Source organism: Antedon bifida, chromosome 5 (genome assembly GCF_963402885.1).
Source record: "Antedon bifida chromosome 5, ecAntBifi1.1, whole genome shotgun sequence".
NCBI lineage: Eukaryota > Metazoa > Echinodermata > Crinoidea > Comatulida > Antedonidae > Antedon > Antedon bifida.
The window spans coordinates 25,145,947-25,162,862 of NC_136230.1; the positions used below are offsets into that span (position 1 = coordinate 25,145,947).

At 33.7% G+C, this 16,916-nt stretch overlaps 1 protein-coding gene across 1 annotated transcript in view; it reads left to right on the forward strand.

Moving 5' to 3' along the window:
* The window catches only part of LOC144843632 (nuclear pore complex protein Nup98-Nup96-like), a 43,060-nt gene that overhangs the window by 4,036 nt on the left and 22,108 nt on the right, over window positions 1-16,916 (forward strand). The window contains exons 3-16 of the mRNA XM_078700505.1: window positions 268-435; window positions 1,978-2,136; window positions 2,678-2,850; window positions 5,783-5,890; window positions 7,432-7,585; window positions 8,420-8,604; window positions 9,806-9,925; window positions 10,653-10,782; window positions 11,440-11,622; window positions 11,928-11,997; window positions 12,253-12,430; window positions 13,092-13,259; window positions 13,720-13,835; window positions 16,734-16,808. Coding sequence (XP_078556631.1) covers window positions 268-435; window positions 1,978-2,136; window positions 2,678-2,850; window positions 5,783-5,890; window positions 7,432-7,585; window positions 8,420-8,604; window positions 9,806-9,925; window positions 10,653-10,782; window positions 11,440-11,622; window positions 11,928-11,997; window positions 12,253-12,430; window positions 13,092-13,259; window positions 13,720-13,835; window positions 16,734-16,808 — 1,987 coding nt within the window. The remainder of the gene's footprint in view (window positions 1-267; window positions 436-1,977; window positions 2,137-2,677; window positions 2,851-5,782; window positions 5,891-7,431; window positions 7,586-8,419; window positions 8,605-9,805; window positions 9,926-10,652; window positions 10,783-11,439; window positions 11,623-11,927; window positions 11,998-12,252; window positions 12,431-13,091; window positions 13,260-13,719; window positions 13,836-16,733; window positions 16,809-16,916) is intronic.

Here is a 16,916-nt window from a genome sequence, read left to right on the forward strand (position 1 = left end):
CGCTAAGACCCCTTTGATACTCAACACAAATCTTTCCAGTACAATATCCCCTATTTGGCAGTAATGTTAAAACATTTCAATTGTTCATTTTAATGGAAAGTGTCCCCTTAATGGAGGTGTCCTCTGAGTATGGGTGTTCTAAAGTAAGGTTCTACTATATATTTGAGGACTAATAAGTTCTTATAATATACATTGGAATTGAATAACTTTGATTGTTTTTAGTGAACATACATTTGTATAATTAACTTAACATTTTAATTTCAACAGGGCTATTTGGTGCGAACAAGCAAACAACTGGTTTTGGAAGTACAAGCGGATTTGGAGGTCAAAGTTCAGGAACTGGTCTTTTTGGCACAAGTGCAAACCAATCATCAGCCGGTACGCTGTTTGGAACCGGAACTGCCAACAACTCATTCGGTACTGGCAGTAATACAGGTATGATACAGTAATTAATAATAATAATATAATTAGTATATAATTAATAATAATTAATTAGTAAATAATAATCACTGTCAGTGTCCTATCAGTTAATCCCCCTAAATATAACTTTTAAATTCTATAATGCCACAAAATAATTTCTACTAAATGTGTACATGCCAACACTTTTTTGGCCGGGATGATACCATATTTTTACTTGTTTTTTAGCCTAACATCGTTCTCCCGACTTTTCAAATTTTTTCTAGGATAACTTAAAGGACAACTTGACCCAGAACAGTATTTTTACAACCTATTAGGGATATACATATGATTTCAGAACCGCGAGATTAAGGTTATCGCCGCACGCGCTATGGTTCTAAAATCGTATGTACATCACCAATACGTTGTTAAAATATAGTCCCCGGTCAAGTTGTCCTTTAATAAATATTTTTTTATGTAACACAAACTACAGACAAACTCAAACATGTGAATAAGCGATATCTACATATCTACGTCAATATGCGGTCATAATTTATTGATTATTATCTTTTGAATGTGAGAGGAATCCTGATTTCCTCACTTTGTCTCAATAATAAATACCCTCCGAAATATACCACCCCACCATCGATATATAAAGTGCAGATGTTGGTACGTATGTACAGTAGGGTTAACATCGGGGCTTTTCATTAATTTTTATATCAAGTGTCGTGTTGTGTGTTATACTAGAACCAACAACATTGCTGTTGTTGAGCTCTGTCTATACTATCCTATCAGACTAGTTTGACAAATAAAAATATGATGTGCCCAAATATGGTAGTGATATCCATGACATCATCGTGGCCATATATGGACATTTTTTTTGTCACATAAAGTTTCATATTGTAGACGGAGCTTTATACTTTATATTTTATACTACATTCTTACCAATTCAAAAACAAATGTTTTCCTTTGTTATGAAAGGATGTGTCATTTCCTGCCTTTGTTGTATGCTGCCCTCTATAATATGGTTTTTACCATAAACAAAATATTGGATTGTACTGTAATTATGTTTTATTAAATTACAGCTGTCAAAAATGTTATTTAAATTTACTGTAAACTATTTTGTTTGTCTTATTTCTAAAGGGAATTTTGTTAATAATTTATAATTTCAAATTCTATTTCCCTTTTTCTGTTGAGTTAATTTTTGCGTGGGAATGACATTGCTTTGACTTGTGACATGTTTAAATGTGATTAAACGTTTTTCAGTCACAGAGATAGGTGTTCTGTTTTTGTTGTGTTTTTTCTGCTACTACTAGTACGATACAGATCGCTATATGAATTGATTATTCATTATCAGGGGTGAAGCCTCTAACATTTAAACTACAGTGGCCAGCAGAGGCCAGTTAAAATTCAATTAATTGTTATCCTGTCTAAAATTTGCTGGCCCTTTATTTATTTTAGGAAATACTTTATGGTGGAGAGTAGGAAGGAGACACTAAATGATCTCCCCTTCTCTGTGAAATAACTAATCAACCAATCACATTACACTTTCGTATGTTAATTTGCTACTGTTGTGTTTAGGTTTTAGCTTTGGGAGCAACACTAACAGCTCAGCAGCAGGCAGCATGTTTGGGGGTGGTACTAACACTGGGGGTGGCACTGGACTTTTTACCACCCCTACTTCAAATACCTCATTTGGTTCCGGAGGTACCTCCTCATTATTTGGAGGAGGCCAAAAATGTAAGTAGCTAAGCTTTTTATTTCATTTTTATCCATGTTTAACAAACAAAAAACCTATGGCCAGGTCTTATGGTATTATAATAAAATATAGTATTACTATTATTTAATTAGTAATAAAAATTATCTTTTTAGACAATTTTGTATTACCGTAGTACATATCTTTTCAAAAGTTTGATCTTTACTAATTGATTCAATTTCTAATCTTATAAAATGAATATTTATCAATTAATATGAATAAACATAATATTTTAATGAATATTCATAATCTATAATTTCAAAGGACAAGGTTATTAAATTTGCCATGTGGGATTTCTTGTCAGCTGGTTGTCAGCCCTTTACGGTTACCACATACTTTTTGAGGTTTTTACTCTCGGTAGACTTGGCGTTGGGCGTACAAGTACCGAAGCGTTTAAGGGTGGAATCGGTGACTTCTGTTCTGTAATTCTTTTATTATTTCCTATGATTCAGTGTCCCTTTTCCCTTTTGACGTAGGAACATTCTATTAACGCTTTAATCTACATAATGTACTCATTTCTTTCAGCTGCGTTCGGTGGGCCGTCGAGCGGTATCTTTGGCCAGCCGTCTGGCACGGCTGTGCCGTTTGGCCAGGCGGCTGCAACCGGTGCAGGGGGGATGTTCGGGGGGACATCAACGGGTGGATTTTTCAGTGCAGGTCCAACACAGCCTATAAATGGGACGACAAAACCATTTCAGGTAAGATTAAATATTAATTTAAATTTTATTTATCTTTTTTGTTTACATTTGCAGGTATACAATTCAATTTGTTTAATTCTCCACGAATATTAAAATAACTTTTTTTTTAAATGTGACAATACATAGCCATGTAGATCACACTAAACATACCTTGAATTAATATTATTGTTATGATTAAATTTTTTCTATGAATAGAAGTGTTTAACAAAGTCAAAATTGAAGGTTATAAGAATGTTGCATTTTATTTTTATATTAAATATTAAAATGAAAATTAAAAGCTACAAAGTTTTACAAAAAACATCTTTGTTTTTAATTTGTTATTTCCCATTTGTCTGGTGTAGCAATTACCGTCGTAAACCACAAACCTCATTTCTCATTTAAAAAAAGAATCATTTTTATTGGACAAAAATTACTGAATCTTGGTTTAGTTGTGTATCATTCCTATTTAATTCTATATGATTAATAGATCATGGAGCCACAGGGCTAAATTAAGGCACTAGTCATGTGCTAACCTATTTGTTGTAATAGACTTACCTCAGCCATGTAATTCAAATAATAATAGTGAGTACGAGATGAAATAAGATGAAGAGTAGGTATGGCAGAAAAAATATTTTCAATTCTCCATAGGAAGGATCAATATTCATGTAAAGTGTGTCATTTAATTCTGTGATCACATGGTTTCAGAGCCCTTACATCTCAATTTATTTCCACAAAAACATTGTGTGCAATATAATATACTACATTATCATAAACGGGAGATGGACATACTGTACAAAAGTTTAGTCTTTTGGACAGGCTGGGGAGAGTCAGAAGACTTTAAGGTTGACCCACCCCGATAAATAAAAATTTAAAACATTAATAGTAATACAAAAGAGGATTCTATAAAAACCAAAAAAAAATTGAAAAAAAAATTTTTTTTAAACAGGGGTAAAATTTTACTTCTTATATTCAATCATCTTATTTTTAAATGAATAATTTAATAAATACATCTATTGTATGCATCATATTTAGATGATAAATTGAGAACAATGCACATTACTTGACATGTTTATAATAACTAATTGGTCGAATTTTGCTTTGCTAATGTTTTTCTTGCTGTGTTCCTCAAGAGACAATAACATATGTTGTTCATATTAAACTATGTTTTTCTAAATTATTGTGAACTAAAAAATAACATGCTTTGATTCAGATAAAGTACTAAATAAATATATTTAAAGATATATTGTCCCCGCTGAACAATGTTTTGTTGAATAGGCCATTTTAATGTCGCATACTAATTAATCACCTGCCAAAAAATGTTAATTTAAAGAAAAAATATTTAAACAGGTTTTTACCTTTATTTTGTTTTATTAATATAAACGAAATTAGTTCAATGTGCGACTATACTCAAATAAGGTTCTGCACAGTATAGGAAGATGATTTAAAAAAACTTTAATAAAACTATAAAATGCTCCAACTTTAAGTAGGCCATTTTAATTTTTATTTTCATGTTTTGGTGGGGAATACATCTTTAAGTAATTAGTTAGTTAGTATACAATGATAATGTTGAAAAAATGTTATGAAAGACAAAATTTCATTTCATTCATTTTATTCATCAATTAAAATAATTATAAAACATGTCAAAGATAAAATGTATAAAAGATGAAGAGGATCAACAACAAAAAGCTAAAAGCTTGTACAGGGTTGAAGACCTAAAATAACTAAACAACTATAAAACAGCTAATACTAAAAAGGAAATATACAATATATTATATAAAATAACAAACAAAACAAAAGCATTATAATTATTACTAGTTCGCAAGAGATACATTATTTTGGAATTTTTCAATGATATGAATAGTACAAGCTACTGTGATTGTCCTCAATGAGTACATAGGTAGTTAAAAAGTAAAATACAATTGCTTACAATGCATTAATTTGGACTAAGGCATTTTAGCGCAATACGCATGTGATTGACATGTTAGTCTGACCCCGTGCTCATTCATACTCGTGGATCGTGTCAGATTTCTTACTATGCACAACTTAAAACATGTGTGACAGCAGATAGCCTATTGATGGATGTTGTAGTTGAAAACATGTGTTTTAAGTCTAGTCTGATTGGTCAAACATTCAAGGCAGGAACTGTTATTTTGTGGGGTTTTCCTGAGGGACTTTGCAACCTATATAATATTTAACAGTTCAAAGCCTGCCCATTCCGCTACAGGGAAACTAAAAATTACCCTTGCACATTTTTCCCCTTAATTGTTTATTCCATTCGTCGAGTTACTCATCGTTTCAAAGAACTGCAAATTTCTTTCTCCTTTCGGGGTGTGAATAGTTTTCTTCGTTAGGGTTTTCTCGTCGTCCGGTTTCGATTGAAATTTGTCATTCATTCCGTTTGCTGCGTCAATCACAATATCTCGGCTTAAGACAAATTTTGACTTAGATTCATAATATTGCATTCATTTCTATCAGTATCACATTGATACAAAATATACCCAAGTACCAAATGCCACTGAATAATCCCAGTATAATATAAAATATATTCTCATGATTACCATAGCATAGCATCACTTGAAATACAGGGCTTGTCAATCACATTTATTTTTACACCAAAAAAGGCATGATGTAGATACTAATATTTTTTTTTAAACAAAGTCTTATTGCAAGTCTTTGGGAGTGGAGTTATAATTTGTCATTAGAAAAAATCCTGACATATGACAGGACTTGAACCCAGGACCAAGCATCATAACCACCACCAAGCCACTAAATTCTCTCATGCATGCAATTTTTACTGACAAAAATAATTAGCTGCCAGTAAGGTGGTGGTGTGATAATCCCTATTGCAAATCAAATGCAGCTAACATTGTAATGGTTATGCAGTGTTTGCTAATTTTGCAATAATGATGGGTTAAAAATGAATTACTTGACTGTATGTTTTGTTTTTCTGTAGGCCACTAATGGTACAGATACAATGATGAAAAGTGGACAATCCACTACAATACAAACAAGGCATCAAGTTATAACAGCCATGAAGGAATACGAAGCTAAATCATTTGAGGTTTGTGCTTGCTATAGTAGATAGAAATTAGAGTACTCCACTGGAAAAATGAGAAACTTTGGATTAGGCCGTCCTAGTGCAGCGTCTACCAACATCATCCCAACATGGAAAAATGAAATATTTGGAGACTTTTTATAAATCATAGCCAACCCATAGAGGGTGCTATAATTTTTACAAAATACATCCAAACAAAGAGGGTGCTATTTAAACAAATCTCTGTCTTCAGAATCTATAGTACGAAATGGGCATGCCTGACTGTCAAAAGCATGGCATTATGCTGATACAGTCGACCTTCTCATTTACGTACCCCTTGGTCTGAGAGGCGTTCGTAAATGAAAAAGTTCGTAAATGAGAAGGTTCGGAAAAAAGCGCCCTCTATTAAAATCAGTGACATGTCCAAACAAATGCCCTATGTAAAACTTACTGTGCATAGTACAGTAAAAGATCCAACAGTATTAAAAATACAGTATAAAACAATTAAATTTAACATTATTAACATGTAAATTAACACCTTAACTGCCAAAAAGATTGGTATTTCTGCTTTTTGTTATGTTACACACATTCTCTGTACCAAAATTCCATCGTTTACTTTTTATTATTGCATATTTTGATACAAACTGTAATTTACGAAATTGTTCTTGAAGTAATAATATCAAATCCGTTGTGGACCGCAAATATTTACATTTTTAAGCTACTATGTACTGTATGTGTGGTGTGGACAGCAAGTAAAATGGAATTCCCAGAAAAATGGCTACACGACAACTGACAACAAAGTTTTAAAATATTTATAGATAAGGGTCAAGTGTTTTTTTATATCGTAAAAACATGCTCAAACCAAACTAAATTTATAGTATGGTCATCGTAGCTAGCCTTTTTGCAGTTCGCGATCAACCTTTGGTTTTTTTCAAAACATGTGCAGGGTGCTCTCCATGCACTCCAGCAGTGGGGATGATGATGTCCTGACCACTAACTAGCTTAGGCCTAGACTAAACGGCCTAGGCTTAGCTAAACGGCCTAAGACTAGCTAAACGGCCTAGGACTAGCTAAACGGCCTAGACAACTTTTAAACTAGAAATAAATCGTGGATCGTTTTTAATAAGCTTTGCTTTAGTTATAAAGTAATTGTTTTGGGATAGTTTAATAAATTAAGAAGATAATAAATTCGTAGGTACGTAAAAGTTTTATTATATTGCTGATGACGTCATCGTTCGAACAGCGTTTGTAAAATAGAAGGTTCGTAATTGAGAAGTATGTAAATGAGAAGGTCGACTGTATGTATTGTGTTAGTTAACCAAAAGGGTCATCTTGTTAGTAGAGCCTAAATTTATCAGTATTTTTGTATATGTACACCAAGTTGGAACTGTATTGGGAGATGAAGGATCATTTGAAATATCAGGAAATTCCTGTGGTTGTTGAGAGACTTGGAAGGTATAGATATGATGCCCAATCCTTTAGGAAAGTTTGAAAAAGCTTTGCATACATATAAACAGAACCGAATGCCCATTTCATCCAGTTTTACTCAACGTTTTTTCTTTTCGTAGGAGTTACGATCTGAAGATTATGCAGCTAACCGCAAGGGTTCTACAGGAGGCGGCTTAGGTACCACCACAACCGACAAAGGATTGTTTAGCCAGCCATCAACTTCAAGTGCTGGTTTCGGCTTTGGCTCCGCAAACAAACCTGGAAGTTTTGGATGTAAGTTTTAACATTTTACTGTCATCAGTGTTTCATATCAAGCGAACGAATCCAAGATGATGTTATCATCTTCTCGTTGGCTGTAATAGTGGAACCGTAATACCAAGCCATAACAGGCAAGGTTTCGCTGGTGGTAGAACGAGTCTTCGTGGATAAGAACTATAAAGCGTAGGTCCAGTGTACACATCTAGCTCATGTGCACTTTAAAGAACCTAGTACATCTTTCGAGACGAGTAGGTTACCCCAGTGTTCTAGTATACACACTGTCACACACAGACAGTTATCATAAGTCATCATGAGGGCTGTTTAAGGTCACCCTCTATAAATAAGGTTGAATCCTTATCCAAGAGGACTTGTTCTACCACCTGACCTTATGGCCTTAAAAGTGTACCGATAGTTGTAGTTCCTATCAATTTCATAATTATATATATATAATAATAATAATATTTATTTTATTTATTCGGTAAAAAAAAATCACAACAATCCCAGCGGGCAAACCTGTGATTTACAAATATAAAACGAAGAAGAACACAATTTAAAAAGCAAGCAAACAAACTTAATTACATATGAACGGGAGCATATAAAAAAAACGAAAAAAGGAGATTGTAAAAATATACTAAATTATTATGATTATTTTTCATATTAAAGTTTCGCAATTATTTATTTATATTATATAGAAATTCAAATAAGCCTATAAATTTACTTGTCTACATCTTTGGAGTACAGGAAAAACTACATAATAAACAATAGAAAAATATTACAATTATAAAAATTTTAAAATGTTTATACAAACAAATACTATTTATATATACATTTTGATTTGTTTAATTTTAGCTTTTGGAAGTACAAATACAGGGCTGAGTACGTTTGGTCAGACATCCACATCACAGCCAGGAAGCAGTCTCTTTGGTGGACAGAGCAAGTCATTTTTTGGTGGTACATCAACAGGTACAACAACACCATTTGGTGGCGCCGCTGCTACTGGTGCAACTACAGGAACATTCGGACAACCGGCCAAGGTAGGTTTGGTCAATTATGGCCATTAACATTAACACTTATATAGCGTACAATTCTTTAAAACTTCTAATCAGCGATGCTTTACATATTGTCGTAGCATTAGTTGAAATAAAGGTCATTACTGAATGTAGGGTAATGAGCTGTTATGTGGTAGGGTGGCCAGTTCCAATCCATGTTTGAAATAAAGAATCTTTAATTGTTTTTTTGATTAGTTATCTAAATGTTACTGATATTTGGCAAAGTGTTACAGATTCTTGGTCCAGTGAAATTGACATCATTAGCACTCAAGTGTGTAAAGCGAGCTACATCTCATACCTTATGTTGAACGAGCGCCTATCTTATGTACCTATCTGAAATCCTTTAGTAGATTTTTGAAGAAGTAAACAAAGTCAACTCTAAGACCCAATAATGCTTGTTTACATTAAGATGCAATGCAAGATTGTAAGCGCAATGCAAGTAAAGCCTGGTTTCCATAAAATCGCTACACCGTGTCGCCAACTGCTGTCGCCGACAGAGCGTAGCAATTCTATGGAAACGCTAGAATTTATCAGGGATCTAGTACGCGGGCGCTAAATATTCTTTGGTACACGCATATACGATTCATCGCCGACAAAATCAGCAAAGTTGGACATGGTTGAACTTTGCCGATTTGTCTGCGATGAATCGGGGAGACCACCCCGATGCGCGTCGGCGACATCTGCGCGTGTATCGATTTCAATGGAAACGGTGTAGCGATTTTATGGAAACCAGACTTAATTTGACTATGGATTATCCAAACTCTTGCTTGTGATTCAACTCACTTGTATTATGCTTACATCCTTGCAGTGCGTTCTTGTGGAACCAAGCTTTACCTAGGCCTACAACAATTAGGCTTAGTAATCAAACAGTGTTTAAAGCTCTGTCTACACTATCAAACTAGTTTGACAAGAAAAGTGTGATGTGCCCAAATATGGTAGTGATATGTCCATATATGGTAGTGATATATCCAAATACGGTAGTGATAAGGCATCATCATATCCATATATGGCCACACACACTTTTTTGTGCTCATATATGGACATCACTACCATATTTAAGAATGTTACTTCCATATGTGGGTACATCACCCTTTTTTTATCAAACTAGTTTGATAGTGTAGACAGACCTTTGGAGTGGGCTTATACCTGCATCAGTGCGTTAACAGTAAAATAAACTTTTTTCTAGAATTTGTTTGGTCAGCAAACAGCAACATCTAATACTGGGTTGTTTGGCAATACCGGTACTGGCTTTGGTGCGACTGGATCGTTCGGTACTCAAAACACAGGATTTGGTCAACAACAATCGGTACGTATATTCTTTTACAAATATTTTGTAAATTCAAAGGATACAGATAAACTTTCATCCTTCATACAACTCTCTAAAGCTCTGTCTACACTATCAAACTTTAGGTGACAAAAAAAAGAAGTGATGTACCCATATATGGAAATGTTGATGTCATATCACTACCATATCTGGGCATGTCACTACCATATTGTGCACACTTTTTTGTACAACTAGTGTAGACAGGGCTTAAGAGATTATTTCAATATTATTCTGCATACTATTAGTTGGTGAGATGCATATTATGGAAAATGTTGAAAATATCTAATCAATCATGCATAACATTATTTAAATTTGATTAAAAATTGTTATGCTTTTAATTTAATGTCTAGCCTAGGAATTACATTTAGTCGTTGCAGAAAATTCATTTGGGAAGTTACTGATATGTACTGATTAAAAAGAGTTAGCTGTAGGATGTGTGTTTTATGAAGAAGTTATACGTTTTTATAACACACCTAAGTGTATTCTTGCCATTTGATTGGATAATTTTGTATCATGGCGTTAATTATTAATTCTATTACACGGTAAATGTTCTATATTGGTTCCATTACACAGTAGCTTTTTTTTCTGGTGACTGTTGCATATTAAACAATAAATATTTCTTACAAAAAATGCTGCTCAACTTTTTGACGTAACAGTTTTAATTATTCTTTCGTAATTAAATGTTGTTTTTTTATGTTCATTTTGATAGACTGGACTATTTGGAAATAAAACTGGATTTGGAACCACGACGTCAACAGCAAATACCGGCTTTGCTTTTGGAAATAATACCGGTGCCACAGGTCTCTTTGGACCCACTAAACAAACTGGTTTGAATCTTGGTAAGACTAGTATTTTTGGTTCTAGTTGTGCCCTACCCTTTCCTCCTCCCTTATTGGAACCAAATCTATTTTCAAGGCCAGGCTAAGGTCAGAACCTCTCAAAATGTTGGTGCAAAATGCTAGATTTTTTGTTTCATCTATCATTATCAATGTTTTTATAGCATGCATGAAAATGTTCATTAACTAAGGTCAAGCAGTCTAGCTAGTCTAATACCCTGTTAGGCCTAATGTTTTACATTAACATTACGGAAATATAACGGAAAAGAATTAAATTATTTCTTGAAAAAAAAAAGAACTTATTTGATTCTTACTTGGCCGATTTCCATATAAAGACGGAGATGGAGGCCCATATAATCTATTTATCATAGCCTAAAGCTCATGAGGAATATGGGTATCGCAAAAAACATTTAAAAAAAAAGTGATAAAAAAAATTTAAAGGCGTGGGAATAGAAGTAATGTTTTACTCTGGGGGTATGGGATGGAAGTGGTGCATTAGAGTATTGATTGATCACTTTATTTCAGAATTTAAAAAATTCCATGTATACAATAAACAATACAAACGGAAAATCACAATAAAAAATGATTTTCTCTGATTTAATGAAGAGATTGTAACAGATAGTTCGTAGTACATCTAACAAGATCATTTTTTGCTTTCAGGAGGTACCACTGGTTTTAATACCAACACATCCACAAGCGGGGGACTGTTTGGTGCAAAAACAAACACAGGTTTTGGTGGTGGTGGTCTTGGTACTGGGTTTGGTAGTACTGGTACCAGTGGTTCACTCTTTAGTGGTCTAAACAAACAAACTGGCCTTGGTACGACTTTTAATACTGGTTCAAGTAAGTATATTAATTAATAATTTTGTTAAAATTTGATTTGATTTCAATTTACACCCGATATAAAAGATCTCTACTCAATTTCAGATGTGAAACATAAATATAGACACAAAATTTACTTTTCGCTACTGTAAATGAGGATGACATTTTTTTAACTTGAATATCTATTTTGTTTAAATTTCAAAATCCAAAACAACAGCAAAATGAATTCGCCAATAACAGGAGGGTTAAGGTTTATTTTTTACCCACTGTTGGAATGGTTACAACGTTAATACAGCAGTAATAATATTATATTACCTTTTTTGTAGCTGGTTTTTCTAGTGGCCTAAATACAGGAGGAGGACTCAATCTTGGAGGTGTAGGAGCAGCAATTGGAGGGTAAGAAAAATTGTAAAATTTATGGCTGTCTGCAGATCTAGGCCTAGAATTTAGTTTACTGCCTAAATGAGGGTTACATTTTACATTATATTTTACTATAGGATTATATTGATATTGTATTATTATATTATTGATTGTAAACCAGTAATTTTAACTTGCGTTTCAAGACAGTTTCGTCTAGCTACATATCATTATACTAATTGAAACTAGAGGAAAAATGTTAAAGTTTTTAAAATCGTTTTTCTTAATTTTCAGTGCAAATGCAGACCATGCAGCACAAGTTCAACAAGTTCAATTAATGACGCTTATCACGTCTCCGTACGGTGATAACCCTTTGTTTCGCAATATGATACAGACGACAGGACAGCGTGATGAGATACTCAAGCCTACTAGTGCTGCTGCTCAAAAGGCTCTCATTTCATCACCATATAAGGTATAATTATTACTTTATGTGAGCTGGTAATTTATGCACATTATGTGCTTCAACATCCCATTACTTTCAACCAACATTTTAGGGTTGTCATCATTTATGCTAAATTCAGACATAAAACTTTGCTATATCCATTGAATGTAATCCAAGTATAATCCCACCCCCTAATTTGACTGAATTTTACGACCAGGCTGTGTGAGATTATACTCTGTCATATATGATATATTAATATTTTGATTGATCAAGACCAAACTATGTCATGTTAGTTCATTGTGCACATGCAGAGATATTGAGACATGTGTCCTCTCTTCCCACCTCGACACATGTTTTATGGTTTTTAGGTTCCGGTCGACAACTGACATCATATCGATTGGCCTGACCTTGGTTGGTCATCGGTCGCTGGTTGTCTCAATTCAAAAGCTCCTTACTATTTAAAGCATAGGTAATAAGTATAGTTTCACTAAAATGAGAAATTATTCCATTAAAATGAAATAATGGTGACTGCCAAGTAAGCTGACTGTGTGCAACTCAAACATTTTTTAATGTGCATGTTCACACACACACATGTAATTCAAGCCTGTAGGCTACAAGATGGGCAATTACTTTATGTTGAGTAAACTTAATGTATACAATGCGCCATTTATACTATTTAATCTCGCTTCAGGTGTCATCTCGTCCTAGCCCCAAAATCAGGCCCAAAGCGCTTCAGGGTCTTAGCACGAAGTCGCAGCTGTTTGAAGGCTTAGAAGAGGAAGATGCTGTTATAAGATCAGATTCATTTGTGCCTAGACGAAGTGTGAAAAAGCTGGTTATAAAGAAAAAATCTCCTGGAGTATGTAGTTGTTCCTTTAAAGATATATTGTCCCCCTAAACAATTGAAAAAAAACACCAATTTTTTGTTGAATATGCTGTTTTATGTCGCTTAATAGTTATTCACTTTGACCAAAAACTAGACCGAAATAAAAAAGTATTTACCTGAAAAATGTAATTTGAAAAAACAAAAAAAAAACAATTTCTATCAGACACTGATTTTTTTTTATTAAACTTAACCGTTTCTTTTGCACTGTAAGTGCAATAATTATTTTTGTTGGTTTTTTTTCCTACATAAGTGAATAATTTTATTAAAACATTTAAACTGCAGAATATCTAAAAGAGAAAATTAAAAGAACCACAAATTATGTCTTGAGTATTTGAATTGTCTTTTTGTCAGTGATATACCTTGAATATTAAAGTCTATTTTTTAGGCAAACTTTGTGATATCCATCTAATATTATGTTTTTCTTTTTCCCCAGGGATCTTTTAACTCGATTGGCTTTAGGAGATCTGAGGATGACTTGGTTTCCCCATTACCTCTATTCCCAACGGAATCTGTTTCTCAAAGTGGAGACACATCAATGTCACAAACAAGGTAATAATTTGATCAGATATTGATTTTCTTTTGTGATTGACGCAATACATTTCAATGAATGTATAATTATTGTCACAATAACAACAACAACCTGTACCATGTAGTTCCATCTACCAATTACGTAAAGAAGACATGTATATTATAAAATCACACCATATGACAGCCCTTTGTTGTAAACTAAGTGACCTTGTCACATGAGTGATTTCAATTCAATTCAAATTCTTTATTGCAGCAAGGTATAAGCATTATTGAATTATATACAAAAAATTAACAATAATAATAATTAAAATACATGTTAATTTGTGAAGTGTGATCGTGTGTAATCTTGATGGTTTCAGTTTTTTCAGTCATTACAAATATAAAAATGACATTAAAATATAATCGAAGTCATCTTATATAAAGTATTTAAAAACATAAAACTAGCATTGTGGATCTCATGTTTAAGTTATTAGATTTCATGAACTCACACTACAATTATAGGATTGACCATTTTTATACTGACTTTATTTATTTATTTATAAATCCTAAAATGGATAAATATGAAGAAAATAAATCTCCCACTCAAAGGCAATGCATATGCCAACTGAACAGTCAATGACGGCCTGATGTTCCCATTAGCGAGGACGTGTGGTTTAACAAAGCAATTAACCTGATTCTATCTAATTTTGTGTATTGTAATTTTTTTTTTCTTTATTCTGTTATACAATGTAATACAAGCAGGTATTGACATTTTGGTGGCACAAGCAGTAATAGGATATTGAATTGAAAAGCTTATTATATAATATACAGTACTGTTTAGGGGAAACTATTTAATGCTAGCTGTGAATGAGGCTCTCAATATTTGCTGCATAATTCCTGTTGCTAATGTGATATATTGAAATCAGAAATACATAGGGCTTTGGGAAATTATTTATACATGTGATGTGGAGCTTGTTTGAAATTCAATTTGGTTGGCATACGTAATAGAATGTAATCTCATAAAATATTAAGTCATAAATTGTTAAGATTGAGCAGAAACCCAGGATAGACAGATTCAGTGTGGGACAAGCTACACGGTTTTCCACTTACCACTCTTTATTTGTTATCATTATTTTGAGGGTTAGGTTTAGTTTAGGACACTTGGCTATCCAGTTGCACATGCATTGAAGTACAGTAGAACCTTCATTTACGTACCCTGATTTTACGTTCCCTTAATTTTACGTACGCTTAAAATGACAAATTAAGTCATCATTTTCTTACATTGAGGCCGCAATTTAACAACAACAAAGCACAAAGCCATGGCTGTGTGAGGAACTCATGTGCATTCCCCTACAGCAGCGACTGTTTTTATTGATAGAAAATACAAGAACATTGATATTTTATTTATAACACTTTATTTAAACTAAATCGCACAGCCTGTATATACTGTACTATTCTAGGCCTCACAACTTGCTAGACCTGCTAGCCTGGCCTAGATTAGTCTAGGAAGGGCCTAGCTAAGCTAGCGACCACCTGCATGCTGTAGGCAAACATGGCAGCCTTTTTAGCTACGATCTACGTATTTGGGGGTCAATTTAAGGTCAACCTAGATTTTACGAATCCCTTGTTTTACGTACGCCTTTCGGTCCCGTACCGTACGTAAAATGGAGGTTCTACTGTACAACCTTTTAAAATAAGGATATGTTGCAGTCAAATCTCTACAACATGGGTGAACTTTAATGGAGTATCGGAATAGTATCTTCGGTATAGCTAACACAATGTATTGACTCGTTCAGTGAACCATGTCAATATATTGCTAAGGTATACGTGGTATAACTATACTTAAAAACCACAACAAAAAAAAAACCACAACAAAAAAAAAACCACAATTGGGTGCCATTGGTCTAGGGAATTTATATGGGTGCTGTTGTTAATATTTTGTCTTATTCCACCTTCAGCTTTGTTCACAATTTATTTTTTAGCACTTTAAAAGAACCGGATGCTTGTACTAAGACGCCTACGCCTACATAAAAAATATGACAATAAATTGTATAGTGAAATATAGCTTGAAATAGCCAGAAATAACTTTAATTTCTTTAATGTACTGACCTAAAATCCAATTAAAGTATCTGAAATTTTCCCCAAATAGAGAGGGAGAAAAGAAGGGTGGTTGAAGGAGAAGGAGTACTGGAGAGAAAGGGGGAAAGGGGAGGTTGAAAAGAATGGTGGAGGAAGAGGGAAAGGGGAGGGAAAAAGAAGGATAGAGGGAGAGGGAGGAGTGGAGAGAGGAAATGGGAGGGAGGAAAAAAGAGTGGAGAGAGAGAAAGGTGGAAAGCAGAGGGAGAAAAGAGGGGTGCAGGGAGAGGGAAGAGTGGAGAGAGAAAGAGAGGAAATGGGAGGGAGAAAAGAAGAGTGGAGAGAGAGAGTACTGTAGAGAGAAAGGTGGGAAAGGGGAGGGAGAAAAGAGGGGTGGAGGGAGAGGGAAGAGTGGATGGAAAGGGAAGGGAGAAAAACTTGTAATTTTACGGTTGCTATCATTACGTACAGTATACTTGTATTGATAGAGATGGCATAAATGTCCTCAAATTATCATTCCAAAATACTTAAGAAAACAAGACACAACTACAGTATTGTACTTTAAAGTCTAAATTCTAACTTATATTTTAAATCTTTTCTTACTTTCCACTAGTATGTCCCTGTTTGTAATCTTTCTTGCAAACACATTTTTAAAGGTTACATTTTCTGGAGTCAGCAAATATTGTGTTTTCCTACAATTCTTGCCTCTTTAGTTAATTAAAGATACCTTTTATTGTGACTTTTTCCATATTTTATAACATTATTAATTAAATTTTCAAATCTTCACAACTTTTGGACATTTATGCTAATTGCCACGGACATGTTTCCATTGAAATTGAAGTTTTTCTTTCTATTTTCTATCAGTCGTCCAATAGGAGACGGTCATGATGTATTGGTAACAAGCCCAGCACATGAAGCAAGTAGTAGTCAGGAACCAGTGTAAGTGTTTTTAATTTTATAATAACCCAATAATAAAGAAAAGCACTTTAGCATTTAGCAGGCTATAATTTGAATTTACAGCAACTTTGAAGGAAACAGCTCCAATAG